The 17,749-nt window shown below is 34.8% G+C and overlaps 1 protein-coding gene across 1 annotated transcript in view; it reads left to right on the plus strand.

Moving 5' to 3' along the window:
• Nucleotides 1-17,749, plus strand: part of ATP9B (ATPase phospholipid transporting 9B (putative)) — a 157,970-nt gene that overhangs the window by 18,170 nt on the left and 122,051 nt on the right. The window contains exons 3-5 of the mRNA XM_050308489.1: nt 5,242-5,392; nt 10,033-10,146; nt 13,647-13,755. Coding sequence (XP_050164446.1) covers nt 5,242-5,392; nt 10,033-10,146; nt 13,647-13,755 — 374 coding nt within the window. The remainder of the gene's footprint in view (nt 1-5,241; nt 5,393-10,032; nt 10,147-13,646; nt 13,756-17,749) is intronic.

Consider the following 17,749-nt stretch of genomic DNA (forward strand, 5'->3'; position numbering starts at 1 on the left):
AATATGAAGACTGATCATTGTTCCTTCAAATTAAAAAAAGTACATTAGGATGCAGGTTAGTAAAAAACCATTTAATAGTTCTTTTATAAATGACTATATTTTTCATATATGCAATCTGTTGATACAGAGAACACGGCTTACAACAACTGGTTTAATGTAAAAGCTTTCTTTGCTTGTGTTGAATTTTCTGGTCAAGGGCATTTGAAATGCAAACTTAAATCAGTACACAAGGATGTAATTTTTTTTTTGTCTATTATTGCTGGATCCATAGTGTAAGATGTCGTTTTACATAAGAGTTTGGTAAAATCTGACGTGTTTCTTGACAATATGACATCTTACATTATGTTTTTAGGCCATTTGAAACTCAGAGAATGCTACTCTGATTTATTATATAAATTTACTGGGTACAAAAACCCACTAAAGGGTCTATATCCTTGCACAAAAATATTTTCTGTATTGGGGAACGTTAAGAACAGATTAGGTATCTGTTGGATGTTCATAATCTGAGTTTCAAAAATATTGAGTAGACTTCTTTGTTGTTAAAAATCTGAATTAAAGTAAACTGATTAGGATTTCTGAGGCCAACATGTCCACCTCTGATTCTTCTTGTAAAATAGCAGTAATTACATCTAAAACTGTAAGTGGCAGAATCTAACTGATTTCTACTTTTAAGGTAGTAAAACTCTTCTGAACCATGACAATACTGATTTGGGCATAACCTGTAATATTTTCATCATCTGCAGTTTTCTCACATCTGAGAACTTGAGTATTGTTAGCTCTGTGTCAGTCAAATCCCTTTTATCAAAGGTATCTCAGTTGTTTTCCCAGTCAGGCATCACTCTTGTGTCTGTACTTTTTGGCATTTGCTAAACTAGTGGTCATTATGGCATCTCTTGATCTGTAGTAAAAAAAAAAGTAGTTTCAAAAAGGGGAGATTCCATGTCAAGGAAGACAGTATAATTATGTCACTTTAGTTGAATGTTTAATTTTAGCAACTGAAAAGTCCTGCATGTCTGAGGAAATGATTCTACAAAAGACACTGTGCCTAATCAAATGTTACGTCTGTTTACAGTTTAAATTAAAAAACTGGTTTAAACAATTCATGATTTCAAAGGCTGTCAGGGAATTTCTGGCTATGGGATTGTAGACAAAAGCTGTCTTGCTTATTCATTTTCCCCAGGAAAAAACTAATTTCCTCGTTACATTTTTTTTAATATACATCTAATCTATCTCTTTTGTGTCTCCACACTCTTGCCCTGGAAACTAAAAAGTTTAAAGCTTTAATGCCGTGAACAGTTTTATCAAGTGTGAATCCAAGCTGGCACCGAGTGGAATTGTTCCACCTTCTGCTGTGAGCACATAATCTGCATTGTTTCAACTATTGTTACAGTTTTTCAAAGATCAGCGATGGATCTAACTGAAAATAGCCCCCTTTTATTCTGTGTTAGTTTACAGTTGGATCAATTTGCTGACCTGATTTTCCCATGCATTTGTGTGAGTATTTGTGCCAGCACAAGGGAAGGAACAAGAATCCACACCTTTGTTATGAGGGAAGGGCCATTTTGGCAGCAGAAGCGTAGGTTCACAACCATTAAACTGGTTGTAGAACCATGACATAGAAAGACTGCAGTTCACTTTGCTTTAAAGACAAATTTAAATAATGATCAAGATAACTTGATTTTTCTGATTTGTATGTTACTAAATAGCTGGGCTGAGCTTTTAATGTTGAGTGAACACTGTTACAATTTTTATGATCAAGTAATTCTTTGTTGCTGTTTTAAAGTGATCTGGGAAAAGTTGATGAATGGGCTCCTATTTGTAACAAAAATAAAATGCATGTTTATGTAGGATGAAACCAAATTGATGTCTATCCACTAGTGAAAGTTTCAGGGAGGAAATTGTAAGAATCCAGCATTTAAAATGTAAGTGTTCAAAATGTCAGCTTGTGAGTATCGATGTAGTGGCATTTCCGTGACAAAGTAATTGTTACTTTGAATGATTTTATTATTGCATAACTTATGATTTTCTTTAGAAAGAACCTACAACTTTAAATTCCATTCTTTGGCAAAATTAGTTTGTAATAAGCATGGGATAATGTAGATTACAGACAAGAACATTTAAATTGGGATTATGGCAAGATAAGCTAACCATCAGCCTGCCTTCCCTGGGATAGTTGTGTGTGCCATGATTTTGTAATTGTGAATAAATATGCTAGGAAAGGACATTAAGAGGTTATCCAGTCGATTCCTTGCCTGCATAGCATGAATTATACCTCTGACTAACATCGGATCTCACCAGATCTGTTCTCAGTGGTAGCAATTCCAGCCTCCCTGAGTGTTTCCTCCACCCCTGTTGTTAAGAGTTTACTCAATATGTGTCCATGTCATGCCCACCCTGCTTATTGATTTGCCCCAGTTGAAGTCTGTCATTACTTAATAATGGCAGACCTAGAGAATAATTGTCCCTCTACTCTTTGCAGCTGGTTCTTACATACTTGAAACCATACTAGGTCCACGCTCAGCCTTCTGTGAACAGCACTGTTTCTTTTGGTGTATCTAGCAGTCAGCCTGCCCTGCTTTCTAAACCTGTAATTGTTTTCTTGCTCTTAGATGTGGTCTCTGTTTTCCCAATAGAGCTGTATGTTGAAATTTGGTATTCAGGGTGGTATTGTAAGCTTGCTGAGAACATGCTAGCAGTGGATTGAGAGAAAGGAATACATTTGTGACTTGCTGAAAGTATGTCTGTCAATGCTGAAGAGATACATGCCTTCTTTTGCACATGTGTATCATTTCTCATGCAATAACTCAGTCCTTCTATTTTGAGCTACCTACTGTTTCCTAGTTCTGTATATGTATAGTTGATTATTTCCCTGTAAATGAACTATGTTGTGCTTGTGCCTGTTTAGCAGTGTTCTATCACTTCCAGATAGTTTTTCTAATCTGTCAAGACAGCATTGAATTCTGATCTTGTGTATACATGTACCCCTGTCTTCTGGTTTTCTTGTTGTCTGAAAAATGAAATGTTCAATAGTCAGTTACCCAGTAAGTTCTGAATAAGGCTTTGCATACCTTCACTGAAATTACTTTCAGTTATATAAAACCAATTACTTTGGTTTTATATAAGCTACTCTGCAGTTATGATTTTTCCAAGTCTGTTGGTTCCAAGAATATGTTACTTTACTTTCTTTATGATAAATGTCTTGAGAGTTAAATTTTATTAGGGGCATAGACTCATAGAATGATTTTGGTTGAAAAGGACCTTTAAAGGTCATCTAGTCCAACCTCCTGAGCCACGAGCAAGGTTATTTTTCACTAGGTCATGGTGCTCAAATCCACCAGGAGTCAAAAGAAGACATGAACCAGATGCACTACTGCTTGAGAGTACTTCTCAAAGTGAAATTAGTTGCATTTGAGATTGTTCTTGACATGTCAGTGTTAGTTATGGCTTCTCTTTTCTTTCAGGTATGTAGATACACATATAAATAGGTTGACACTACAGAATTAATCTAGGAAACAGTGCTGAGGTGATTGGATTGTAATTTTCCCCATTTGTTCTCAGCAAAATTTTTTCTGTTGGTTTAAATACAATTTATAGGAGTTTTCTAATGGTTGCCTTCTTTTTCCTTCATCAAAAATATTGCCAGTATATTCAAAAACCTCACTAGAAATTGTCACTTAAACTTCATTGACTGATGTAGCTGAAATCTGCTGTGACCAATTCAGTCTGTTCTACAGCTGCAGTAGGTGCTCGTGGAAGGTCTTGTCTGCTCAGTCTTCCTGATTCCATTCCCTAAAACAGACTCCCAGCACAACTGAGGCACCTCCCCACTGTATTAACAAATACAGATAAATTCTCCTTTAACGTATGGCAAAATATGGTAAACCAAGTACGTACAGTGTACAGCAAACCCACTTTTCTTTGCAAATGCTCTGTGAGTAGTCTTTCTGCCCCTGTGGATAGTCCTAGCAAGTCTTAAGCTGATAATATTACAAGAGTTGAGTCACATCCATATTTGTTCCTTGTTTTATGGCTGTTAGTAAATAGCCTGCTGAGCCTCAGAGGCGTCATTCCATTTGCCAGCCTTTTATTCCTCCTGGTTGAAATCTCATCCCATCATTCCCGTGTCCTTGTCCAAATTGCAGTTGTTAAAAGGCTGCTCTGAGCTCTGCTCTAATTCATTGCTCATAGTTTAAATCCTCTTCTCTGATTTGTAAACTGGTTAGGCAAGGATGTTCTTCCTTTCTTCTGTGAACTGAAGTTCACCATTTCTGGTGTATTTCACATAGTGTGGTTTTTTTTGTTGTTGTTGTTTGGTTTGGGGTTGCGTTTTTTTTTGGTTGGAAATATTTGACTGTGGCATTAGCAGTGGTATGGAGAAAATGAAGATTTACAAATTATTATTACAGGATTTTGCAAATTATTTACAAATTACAAATTGTGTAGTAATTCTGTACAAAACTGTTGCAGTTTTTTGAACTGTATCTAATAGAAGCCTTGTTACCTCTTCAATCATAAGTGTAATCTGAGTATGGAGCCCCTGGTGGTCTAGTGGTAAAGGCGCCGGCGCTATCACCGCGGAGACCCGGGTTCGATTCCCGGTCAGGGCCACTCCTGGGCAGGTGGGGCTCGTTAGCTCTTAAAGGCAACCCACCTACGTCCTAAGGACCTCGCTGCCACCGTCCAAGCTCGCTTGGCCCCGGCAGATGAACCTTAGGATTAAAGGGTGGGCTCAGTTCCGCGCACACTGTGTCTCACCTAAAAAATCCAATGCGCAGGCTGGAAGGTGTAAAGACCTTCCCTGGATCTTCGCTCGCGAAGACTGGCCATTAATCTGAGTATCAGTAATACAAGATACAGAGTTTAGCCATAGGACTGTAAGGTATGATGGATGGGTCATTTGATGGTTGGGGAACTTAGTGACTGCTAATGCAGTCTTATTAACCAGAATTTTTTGAAAGTGTGTCTGGGCAAGGTGTAGTGAAATTTGTGATTATTATATTGGGATTTTCTATAAGGAATGTGCAAATGTTTATATATGTATATGTCTGAATGAGTTGAGTACTGTGTAATTGCCCTAAGTATTAGAACATCATACTTGCTTATTTACATGTGTCAAATATCTTTAACCCTGTTTTTCATAGCTATTTGCCTTTAGGGGTTCCAGGTTTCAAAATGATAACCTTGTATTATATATTATAGTAAATTTTTAGTTTTAAAATAAGCAGTTATCTTTCTTTTCAGTTGTTCTGACTGGCTCATAAGCTTTTGCCGAAGAAAGAAAGAACTGAAGGCTCGCACTGTGTGGCTTGGGTGTCCTGAAAAGTGTGAAGAAAAATACCCCAAAAATGCCATAAAAAATCAAAAGTACAACATCTTTACCTTTATACCTGGGGTAAGGCTATTAAACTTTTTTTGGTGATGGGTTGACTGTATGTTCTGTAGTTTTGACTGTTCTGCAAAAACATAATTTTGCTTGCCCAGGTTCTTCTTTTTTATATTTATATTATATTTATGTAATTTATATATTTATATTTATCTTAGTGTCTTCAATCAAAATTGACAGTTGAGAGCAAGGTTTCTTTTTCATTAAATTGTTTTGTTTTCAAAGGGATATTTACTAAATTACAGTGTGTATGATTGAGTGGTTGGAATTCAGCGAAGCTTAGAAATTCGAGACGGGTTTCTTTGCAATTTTCTATTCATCGTTAAAAATTTGTAATCCTTTTTTAAAGACAAAGCACTTCTACATGCAAAACACTGACTTAAATTGAGAGAAGAGTAGTTGAAAATTGCAGTTTAGTCCCATGGATATTTTCTCATACTCCTTGCCATTGAAAACATAATAAATAATGTATTCTGAAATGGGCAACTCCTTAAAGGACAAAAACAACTAACCTCTTCAATTTATAAGACAAATGGGCCTAGTTTAGTACTTTTCAGAGATGAATGTGTCATTGCAGTTTTAAAAACAGCGAGGTCCTTTTCATTTTGAATACGATTCTCCAGGAAATACTTTTGTTGGGGAGTGGAAAGTTGGGATTTTCTTCACTTTTTCCTAAGAAACCATATTACTCCTTCATGTCAACTTTTTGCCTATAATATTCACAGTGTCTATGAAGACAAAAGAGACATTGCAGTTTTGTCCAGTTCATACTTGTAAAAAAAAAATTGTCATTATAATGAAATATAGTAACAGCAAAGGCATCTTTTGGACCTTCAGTAGTTAAAACCTAAAAATGTATGCTGCTGTGATATTTTAAATTTTACCATTACAATTTTACTCATACTTTTACTAATAAAACCCAAGAGTCCTGTGTCTTGCTCTAAAAGCTGAATGTTTTGTACATTTGAATACAGACATGCTTTGTCTTAAATATTTCATTTAAGTGATCGTACTGGTTTATAAGAGTATTGATTCTGTTCTTCTGGCCTCTTTGGTCCAAAGACTGACAGGTGTTTTCTAACACATTTCTTTATTAAAACAAAAAAAATAATGCCTTGTAATTAAGACTGATCTCCTGTCAGAGAAATAAAATGTGACTTATCACATGTGGATAAAATATTCTCATCATTATTGGACAAAGCAAATGTTTTCTTCCAAAGTTTAAATTATTAAATACACTGAAATTGGTTAAACCACGTATGCTTTCCTAAAGGTCACAACATTCATTAAGCAGATAGTAAGCCATTGATTATTGTGACTAGAAATCTGCAGTGTAGATTACAAATCCTAAACCAGATTCATGTTCCCTATAGGGATCAGCCATGGTTTGCAATTCCCTGTGAGAGAGAGAATGTTTGTTCTTTTTTTGTCTTGTAAAAATCTTGGTTTTACAGTATAGGCAGAATCAGATTTTTAATTTGGTGGTAGTATTTGAAAACTCAGTACTAACTTCAGAATGAAGTGAGATCCTAAACGTAAAGCCCAATAGTTGGTGAAAATTACACGTTTTCAAATTTTAATTTTAGACATAAATTAAGACTTTTCATTGATTAGAATATTGTGTAACTATCTCTTTTCATGTATTTCTACTAGAAGTAATTTGTAGGGAACATCATTTTATTGGTTCCAAACCCATAAATATAACTAAGTCATAAATATTGACTCCAATAATCTACTCTGGTTGAATTTTTCATCATGTGAAGTTTTCTCTTGTATCTTTTTCTTTAACAATGCAGCTGGCAATGGGTAATATTCAATAATTTCATATCCAAATACAAATTTAAAGTAATGTTTAGATTAACAGAATTTTACTTACTGGCTAAAAGAGCTGTAACATTTCCAATTAATTTCCAATTTCCAATTAATTCCATTCCATCCAATTAATTTCCATTCCATTTAATTTCTGGATATTTATGCAAAACGCTGCTGCTACCTTTACACCAGTCAATTCAGTTTCTGTTTACTATTTCATATACATCTTGATACACCTGCTTAGGAATTTTGTGAGAATTTCCATAAAAAGTATCTCCTGTGATGGGGAGGTTTTGAAGATACCTCTCCTGAACTTCAAAGCAGTAGTTTCATTAGTTTTATGTAGCTGGAGACTTTTCAATTTGCTTAACTAGACTGAAGTTCTTAGCTTTGTATTGAATGAACTCAGTCAATGGTCTGCCAGAATTCAAAATATTCGTAGGACAGTGCTTTTTAACTTCCACCTTGTGCAAGATGGGTGCTCTTCCTGATCTGCACCTCCCAAAGTACTCTGTGGACTTTTCTTTGGCCTGGTGCATCAAGTTTTTGTAAACAGTTAAACATACTGCTGGAAATAAGTGTATGAGCTTCATGAGTATTAGCATAAGGTACAGGTTCAGTCTGAATTAGTTTAATTTTGGAAGAATGCTTTGACCTTTCCTGCATCTTGAAATTTGACGTTTTCAGCTTGACAGTTTTGTGGGTAAATTGTGAAACAGGATTCCATGCTCTTGAAAAAAATCTTATGATTGGAGGCTGTTTAGGTAGTCTTTAGCTGAACAGTAATGCAGCACTCTTGCAAGAAACTGGTGATTTTGAGGTACTACTGCTTTGTTATGCCTGTCAGAAAAACACTTTGAAATTAAGTTTCCTGAATATTGTTTTCTGTAATTGAGTAATAATGTTGAACTGGTAAGAACAATGAATACCAGTAAAATAACTTCCATTTTTATGCAGAAGTCATTGTAATATTAACTGAATTGTGAGATTAAAAGCTGGAGACAGTCTTTAAATGTGGCTTTTTGATCTATTTTGAATGTCTTTGAAATAATTGATTACCTGTTTTCTCAAGTCTCAATGTTCCAAGTTCAGTAGCCACTTCTCTTAATCCTGCTGGAGGTGCCATGTTACCCTGGCTTACTAAAGAAATATGTGAAGTCTTTGAATATACAAAATTCTATAAAATGAATAATGTTCTTAGCATTGTAATTACAACTAAAGCAATCTTGAGAACATGTACTTGCTGAAGTGGAGTTTTTACTTACCGAAGGATTCCCTGCATCTGTCGTTCCTTTGGGATATGGGACAGTGTATTTTGTGGTAACTTTATTGTGCCTTGACTTAAAACTTGGACAATTAACTTTGAGTTTAGACCAAACATTCAATTTATTGAGAAATATGTAGCTATAATTTTTGCAAAGTAATCTTCTGAGAAATTTATTGCTGAGCATTTGAGCATTTCTAAATTACTTCAAAATCCCATGTTATTCTGTTAAAACCTTTTTGTAGTTCAAACTTTCTGAAAACTTAAACTGTTGTTTTTGTAAAAAGCTTGTCTTCCTGTGGAAACTGAGATTTCCACACAGTAGCCATGTGGAAAGAGAGCAGTGTTACTTACCTTTATTCACTGGATATTTTCTGTAGGGTTCATTTTATTTTTCTCAACAACATTTATTCTTGAACATTGAGTAGTTTCACTATTTTTAAGAATAGCTGGGAAATGATAATTTTGAAGGAGTGCTTCTGACTTGATGGCAGCTTTTGATCCCTTTGAGAACCAAAGGACTTCAGAAAGAAGGCACATGAGTTGTAGAGCTCCCACCCTTGCAAGAGGAGAAACTTCAGTGGCTGTGTTGAGGAGAGAGTGTGCTGAGAGAATGCTGTGAACAAAAGTGATGAAGAGTTCATGTACATTGTTTTCTGTATGTGCTGCAGACAGGGATGAAGCTTTAGGGTATTCTCACAGTGATGCAAAGCAGCATGGTACAGCCTACTTAGTTTTGTTAGTCTATAGGAAGTTTAAATGCCAAAGACTAGGATAATATTTTTTTTAATGGTTTCTGTTTATTTGATGCTGATAGTTGTGGGGGTTTTTGTTTGTTTTGGGGTTTTTTGTTTGTTTGTGGGTTTGTTTTTCATTTTTGTATTGTTTTGGGTTTTTTTTAGCTACTGCTTTTATTTAAGGCCAGGATATGAAAATTTTAAGACAAAAAGATGTGAAACAGATAAAAGAGAATTTAAGTATTGCTACCTAAGGAAAAATTAAGATTTAATGCTGTATTTTTAGGAAAAGAAATTTTAGCAGTTAAAAATAAAAACCTAATGTAAGCAGTGAAAGTTCAGATACAAACTTACTTTGCTTTCTTTGTATTGATACTATATAAAAAAGATAATGTTCAAAACATTTTGACTAATAAACATAAAGGTAACTGTTGTGGATGTAAAATTATTGCAAGATGTTTCTGCAAGTATGAATTAATGCAATTATGAAATTATGTTTACTGTTAAAATTTTAAGTAAATATTTGCAAAGTGATCTTGATACGTAGCCCAGTTTTTAAAATACCCAAAATGTAGCTAATTGCTTTTCAGAGTGAAAAGAGGCAATAATATAACAGGATTTCTTCTCAACAAAAATAACAATAGTATATTAAAATAGCATAGCGCATATAGTGTGTGATGATATATAACATACTGTGCCATATAGGCACTATAATATTGGCATCTATAATAGCATGACATATAATGGTTTTATATCTACTATCATGAAAAGGTGTCTTTTATGTATAGTGTGGGTACAGATTTTAGAGCATTTATCTGTTTTCTTTTTCATTTTAGGTTTTATATGAACAGTTCAAGTTTTTCTTGAATCTCTATTTCCTCGTCGTGTCCTGCTCACAGTTTGTACCAGCACTGAAAATAGGCTACCTGTACACATACTGGGCTCCTCTGGTAAACAGAAAAATACTATTAACTAGAAATTTTGGGGGTTTTTGAATTTCAGATGAAAGGTTCATGTCTGTTCATTTGCAACTGCTAAACTGCATTGATCAAAGAACATAACAGAAGTAAAGTGCTGATTTGAAATGACGGTATTTTACATCAGATACTCCAGAAGCTGTTGTTTGACAGCCCTCCCTTCCACTTGCCTGCCCCACAGGCTGGAGGTTGTTTTTTAACCATCTAGTCTGAGTGAGTAGTGCTCTGTTCTGGCTGCTGGTCAGGGAAGGGAGTTTAAAACAAAACAAAACCAAAAAACCTAAACAAACCAAGAGAAAAAAAGCTCCAACTACTAGAGAAACTTAATGGGTAACATAGGTAATTTGTGTGTTAACTTCTTTACCATCAATTATTTGTTCACTATTTCATGCTTCCAGACTAGGTCACAATTGTGAGCATACATTTTTTGCATTCCTTCTGTACCAATTTTGATCACAACCTTTTCTTACAAAAATTGAGATGAAATATTTAAAACCGTGAATAAAGCGGGAGGAAATTGTGTCTTTAAGTTATTAATTAAACGTGCTTTTCCTAAATGATCACCCTGCCAGTTGCGCTTGCTTTCTTTTGATATGTCTTTTTGTTATTGAGCCTTCTGCGGTATTTTCTTGGGAAAATGTTCAAACCACTTGCTTCTGACTCAGGTTTCCTAAGGTTTGAAAAATGTATTCAGAGGAGACTTTTTTAGTAGTCTGCTAGCTATATTCCCATGATTTGGAATTCTTTTCTCATTTGTAACCAGATCATTACCTTCTCTTTCATCTTCTTCCCGGTCCCTTCGTACCAGGTTTAAAGGCAGAAGGAACAAATGCCTTATGTTCTAAACTTATAAAAAAAAGGTATTTTTCAGTAGCATTTATTCTCAGTGGTATTCAAGGGAACAGTGACATGCTGACTGCTTGAGTAAAGGTCGTTCTTAACAAGTCAATACAGTAAATATTCTGGATTGATTTCATTGTTTTAATTGTTGTAACATGTGTCCTTTTAAGTATGGATAAATGGAGAGACTGTCCTGGGCGTTCTTCACACCTCTCTTTCCAGGCAACTTTTTGCTTCTGCTCCAACAAAAAAAACACTTTCAAGATAGAAAGCTTGTTCAACAGTGGGATTTCAAATGGATATTTACAAAGGTCTTTGTCACTGACACAGTAAGAAAAGACAGAAGTCAGCTTTATCTGGAAGTTGCTCTCTTTGCAGTAAAGTTCTGTACATCAGTGGGGTAGGAAGGAAAAAAAATGCTTGTCTTATTCAAGGATATTTTGAATTATGTTTCCCCGTTTTCATATACAGTTTGAAAATACCAATATCTCAATGCTACTGGTGCCCCTTTTTGCTACACTCACTTGTTTCTACTTTAATAGCATTTCTGCTAATCATCAACCTCCGGATTGAATATAACTCAGTATCTGTGAAAATATAAAACATCTAAGGCCTACTGGGCTGCTTTTGTTCCTTAACAGATTACTTTGCTTTTCTTTGAAGAACATGTAAGTGTTGATAAATCTTCAGTAATAATCAGAGGAGCAACTGTGACTTGTATTTTCTTCTTAAGATTTTAAAGGAAAATTGTTTGCCCTGATACTTAAAACCAAATGAATAGAAGTTGACTATTGCTAGAAGAGTTTTGGGTTTTTTGATGGTGCATGTGGGTTTTGTGAGTTGTTTTCGGTTATGTTAGGGTTTTTCTGTCTTTGGTTTATTTGTTTTGGTTTTTTTTTTTTTTATTTCAACAGCTTTTACAGCAGACATGATATACTTAGATCAAACTCTGAAGTTTTTAAAACAAGACTATTTTACTAGTTCATTGTCATTTGGATAGTAGGGAATGGACTTCTTCTTTTGACTCCAGCATACAGTGGTTGTGAAGTATACAAGTACGACTGTAAGCAGTATGCTAAAGATACTTACCTGCTTACAGTTAACTTGGCTCTCCTTGGGAAGAGTATCAAGTTCGTTTGAGCAAATGAGGAAAAAGGGAAGTGTCTTTCTAATATTGTTCCTTGTAGTCATGGTCAGCTGTACTCAGCTGCTCAGCAACGTACAGGGACTGCCAGGGGAAATTCTTCCAGTTAGCACCTTGCATTCTGTGTTTTGGTTACTATCTGGTTAACAAGATAGGTACAAATGGCAAATACATTTGAGGGTGCTTCAGGAGTGCCCTTTTTTATGCTGCTGGAGTATCTAGACTGACAAAGCATGTGAAAATGCTGCTGCCGGAAAAGGGGAAAATCCAACTGCTCATTCAGTTATGCCCTAGGAGTGAGAAGGAATGCATTTTTCATAGGCCCTTTTGTGTTCTGTATAGTTGTAATGCAATTTGTAGCTAACATAAACCTCAACAAACAAGAAGCGTTTGACTATAAGGTCACAACAGAGTAACCCTTGGAACTTTGGTCTGGAACTGTAAAACAGCCCTAAAATCCCCAGGAGGATTTTAGTCAACATCCCTTTAGGAAAACTCTGCTCCTTCACTCCTTTTGTATTGCTGGGAGGTTAGGGAAAGGTTGGCAAACTGTTGGACTTCTGCAAGTAAAGTCTAACAGCATAAATTTTCTTCTATAAAGTATTGATGGGTGTCTGAGGCTATATAGATAATCTAGAACCTTATCTGTTGGTGGATTTATCAATGTTTGAATTTTTTTTAGCCATCTTGCTTAAAATAATGCTGAGATTGCTGCACTGTTGAAAATTTTATTTCTCTTTCTCTGATGGAGAAAAACTCAACTGCTCAGTCTAAGGCAGGAGACACAAGCTGAGAAGATTTAGAGAGGGCAAGAGGAAACTTATGTGCTTATCCCTGAACTGTTCTGTGTTCTTTTTAGCTTACCATCCTTTGTGACCAGAGATCATCGTAGTTGAGTGAAGCACTTTGTGTGCAGAAGCTGCAGTGGCACTGTCCTGTGAAAGGAGCAGCCAAAGCATTTAGACACTTAGTTTTTCAGAACAACCCCCCTTTTTCTTTGTTGATGTTTGTGATGTATTGCCAAGTAACTTCATTTAAGGTGGCAAAATAAGCTAGCCATCTGTTTATCTTTTTCTGTCTGTTAGGAAAAAAGCAATTTTTCATCATTAGAACTGGAGGGTTTTAAAATGTTTTTGGTAAGGCCCAAAAATTTGTGGGAGATAGGGAAATATGCTTATTGAACTTATAAAGGCTGTCTTTAATTCATCCAAAGCGTTTTCATTTTTTACATTTCAAAATACTATCTTAATTATGTGTATTTGGAGATGTAGTTACTCTAATTATATTTGTACAATGTGCATGTATGTGGGGTTTTTTTTTTTTTTTCCTGGAATAAACAAAGATATTATTTTAACAAATGGAAGAAAACACATCCAATCAAAAAGAAGTAAATATTCTAAACACATGTTTTTCTCTGCATAGTCTTTGTACTTGTCTATTTCTGTTCTAACACTGAGAATTCTGAATTGCATATTTGTATCTTTAACAGGGATTTGTTTTGACGGTCACGGTGGTGCGGGAAGCTGTTGATGAATTTCGACGTTACAAAAGAGACAAAGAAATGAACTCGCAGTTATACAGCAAGCTGACAGTACGAGGTTAGCAAAACCATTTGTGTAAATCCTTAAAATATTTCATCTTTTTCTTATATGTGCATGTACAGACTTTCAGTTCAAAGAAATGTCTTAAGTAGTCAGAATGAAACTTGATACTCAACTAAATAAAGTATGTGATTTCCATTAGATAAATGGTTGTTAAGCTTGATCTTTTTAAGAAGTTTTGCCAATATTTTGTTGTTTGTAAAGGAAACATGTATGTATATAATTATATATATTTTTGAAGAATTCTGCTGTTTAGCACCTTACTTCAAAGTGCCGTTCTCTTCTGAAATTTATATTGAACAGTAACTCAACAACATTGTCAACTATGTATCAAGTGTATACAGGAAATAAAGAATCAGTAAATATTTAAACTAATTAAAATTCACTAGAACGTTTCAAATTTGGTTAATAAATTCAAGCTTAGGAAAAGGAAGATGTATTGTGAGTCATCTTCAGTATCAATAATATTGATTCATTTTTTGCATATAATTTGAAATCTACTTGATCATGCAGTATCAAGAACAGTTTTCTTTGTAGAAATTAATAAAAAGAGAAATCAGTTATGACTTTTTTTTAATGAACTCTCAATCCCATGTTGACAATGATTTGTGATCCTTGAACTAACAATGTTTTGAGTTGTGTCCAGTATTAAGAGTGAAAATGTTATTGCCATCACCACTCAAAATTCAGTTGTACTACACAGTACCACAAACCCATGTATAAAATCATGAATAGGTGACTGCACCTTTTTCATAAAATAGGGTTCTTTCATAATAAGGCATTCTGAAACTGAAAGATATCATTTTGAGACAAAAAATGGGATTTCTTACTGTGATAAAATTAGACTAAAATTTTGTACAGGTTTTGAGAAGGATTTAGGTATTTATCTGTGCAAATTAAGAAAGTCAAATACTATGCTTCCATAAACTATATTTATAAATAACTTTCAATATAATTACCTAACTTTTAATATTGGTAATATTCTTCATATGGAAAATTTTCGTTAGGCTTACTATACTAACCTACAGGCTGGTGGTTTGGAGAAAGAAGGCTTTGTTACTTGTGAATGAACAAACTTGATACTGATTTAATTAAAAGCCTGAAAATTGATGCCACTCTTAAGAGTCACTTTTCAGAGTGGAACTGCACTTTATACTAACATCTTTTTTTTCTTAGTGATTTCATGACATGTGTAGGTTTTACAGTCTTTGACTTGAAACTGTTCTTTTTTTTCCATTTCAAAGAGAGAAACTGAAATAGAGAGGTTAAGCAGGTTGCCCTTGTTCAAATTGGACAGTAGGAAAACTTAAAATTAACAAGGTTAAGTGTTACCCTTAATTTAATCATTTCCAGTTAGTTGTTTTGTTAAAATTATTTGTTTACTAAAGGGAAATAAACATATTTGTTGCAATGGAAGTTAGTTGGACCTGAATTGTGATTAATTACTTGCATAAATATAGCGTGGGTAGGCTGATTTGTAGGCTAAAATCTTTGTACAAAGAGTTGCAGTAGATGAAAATTGGGAATTCTGTCACTACCTAAGAGGGTTAACTTTCTGTTGGAGTCTTTCTTAGCCTTGAAAAATGGTAAACAGGTAAACCACGTGAATGCTGTCTTATGACTTGCATGTTGCTAGTGTAAGAAGTACAAGCTTTTGAAGATAAGGAGTTTCACATTAGTGACTCTTGAATACATAGCATTTATTTTTAGTAATTGGAAAACTTGAATATGTCTTTTTTCTAATCAGTAAGTCTTAGCTTTTTTTTATAATAATGAACTGTTCTGATCAGGAAATCAGGGGAGAATGGGACATCTCTATTAAGTGTTACTTATTTGTACTTGGACAGCAAGTAGAAATACTTGACTTGGCCAGATTAATGTCCACAGACTAATTCTGATCCATGAGATATCCGGTGTTATGCAGTTTTCTTTTTTTTCATGTAACATGGAAGAGCTCAGTCACCCCTTGGTGATTTTGCTGTATGTAACTTAGCACTTGTCAAGTAGGTGGTCTGCTACATGTGAAGTTTGGATAGTTTCTACTTTTTCCAGCCTTTGTGACAAGTGATGAAAAATGCAAATCATTAAATTAATTGAATTTTTTTAGTGAGTAAATCAATGAAGTGTACCCGTGTCCATGTCTGTATACTTGGTAATGGTACTAAATATCTTAAGTTGTTCAGTGTATGATGCATTCTGCTGTCTTAATCCTTTTGAGATGCTTACTGTGAAATCTGCTTTCCTTTTCTGCATATCAAAGTCTACAGATTCTTAATAGATAGTTTCCAGTAAGCATGCAAGTTTAACTTGAAGGGAGGAAGACTGTTTGCCTGTAGAATTGAAATTACCTGGCTGCTTCAGAGCAGTTCACCTCTATATCTTTTGTAGAGTAGAAACTGCAATGGAAAAAATTTTAAGACCTGTGCAGTGCAGGTTTGGCAGGACTTGTGTTTTGCTTTCCTAAGGAACTATAATACATTTGGGACACTTTCTTGTCTCATACACTTAGGTATGACCAGTTAAGTGCCTGTGAAAAGACTCTGCTACTCTGCAGAGGAATCAGCTCAAGATTATGAATAGGCTGTTATCTCTTCCATTAACCTGTGAAGAGCCAATTGGATAATAAAATTATAAAGCAATGTTGTTTCCTCTTCTTTTTTTTTTCTTTTTTCTTGAAGTTGGCAGTCCTACTCTGAACCTTTTGTTCACTGTGCAGTGTTATTGAAGTTTCCAAGAAATAAAACAAATCAAGAAGAAAACAGCTAACTATAATAATCTCAACAACAAGTAGCAGAAGAGGCAGAAGTGGCCTGCATCTGTCACTTCATGTCAGGATTTTTAACATGCTGCAGAACTCTCACTTTGCAACTTGCAAAGCAAAAGAAAAATTGAATGACAGGAGAGATTAGTTTAATGAAATAATTCCATCCAGGCTTCAAATGTGAAAGACTTACGTCTTTGCTGTACCCTTAAATGATGTTAAGACATGAAGTTGAAAACATATATTTAAAACTATGAAATTGAGAAAATATCAATAACTGCTATTCAAGAGAAAAAAGTATGAAAACTACTATATTTCCTTTCAAACTGGAGAATTGAGAAGACTGTTTTAGAGAGCTACAGTGATTTGAGTTTTTACTTTTTTTTTTTTTTTTTAGAATTTCAGCTCTCCAAGAACAGGTTGTCCTTCTGCTTTTTGAAAAGCCAGTTCATTAAAAAAACCCATTATATATGAATCTAGAGGTACAACATTACATCTTTATTGCTTGCAGTATTTCAGACTCCTGATGACTTAATTCCCAGTATTCAGACCATTTGGAATAAATATGTTTTTAAAGAATTGTATCAATTTTGTCTAACTGATTAGGGGAGCAGTAGCAACAACAGAAACAGAACTTGAAATTTTAATGTAAGAAAGAATTTGAAATGGAGGCCAAAAGAGAGGAAAAGTCAAGGATGCTGTTCTTCCACATTTTTGCAGCATCGAGGAGATTGGATAAGAAAGAATAAAGGTTGTCCATTTCAACTTCACAAGAGGAGACAGGACACAGAGGATCTGTCTCGAGTTTTTACATTGGTAATTAAAGGCTAATCTGAGTTCACTATATAAGATAAAGTTTGAAAGGACAGCATTTGCTCTGAAAGATCAACATCCTCACCCTGGACTTAGTGTAGCTTTAAGCTTTCTCCCACTGCCTGCCTGCTTGCTCCTCCTCCAACTCACCATTATATTATGTGTACTGTAATTATGCTGACAATTTGGACTAATGGATACCAGGCAAAACTTTCATATGCTTCTTTCCTTTACTAGTGTCATTCAAGAGTTTTGTGTTTTAGGATTAGACACAAGCTGCATTACCAACTCCATCGTCAGTTCTTCGGACAGTATTCAGAGTATCATGGGTACAACGTAATAGCAACTTAAAAGGAATTTGAAAATGCTATTTGCAGAAGTGGCTATTCTTTCATGAGTGGCACTCCTGTAGTGGAG

Source organism: Myiozetetes cayanensis, unplaced genomic scaffold, assembly GCF_022539395.1.
Source record: "Myiozetetes cayanensis isolate MyiCay16 unplaced genomic scaffold, myiCay2020 scf1, whole genome shotgun sequence".
Taxonomy (NCBI): Eukaryota; Metazoa; Chordata; class Aves; order Passeriformes; family Tyrannidae; genus Myiozetetes; species Myiozetetes cayanensis.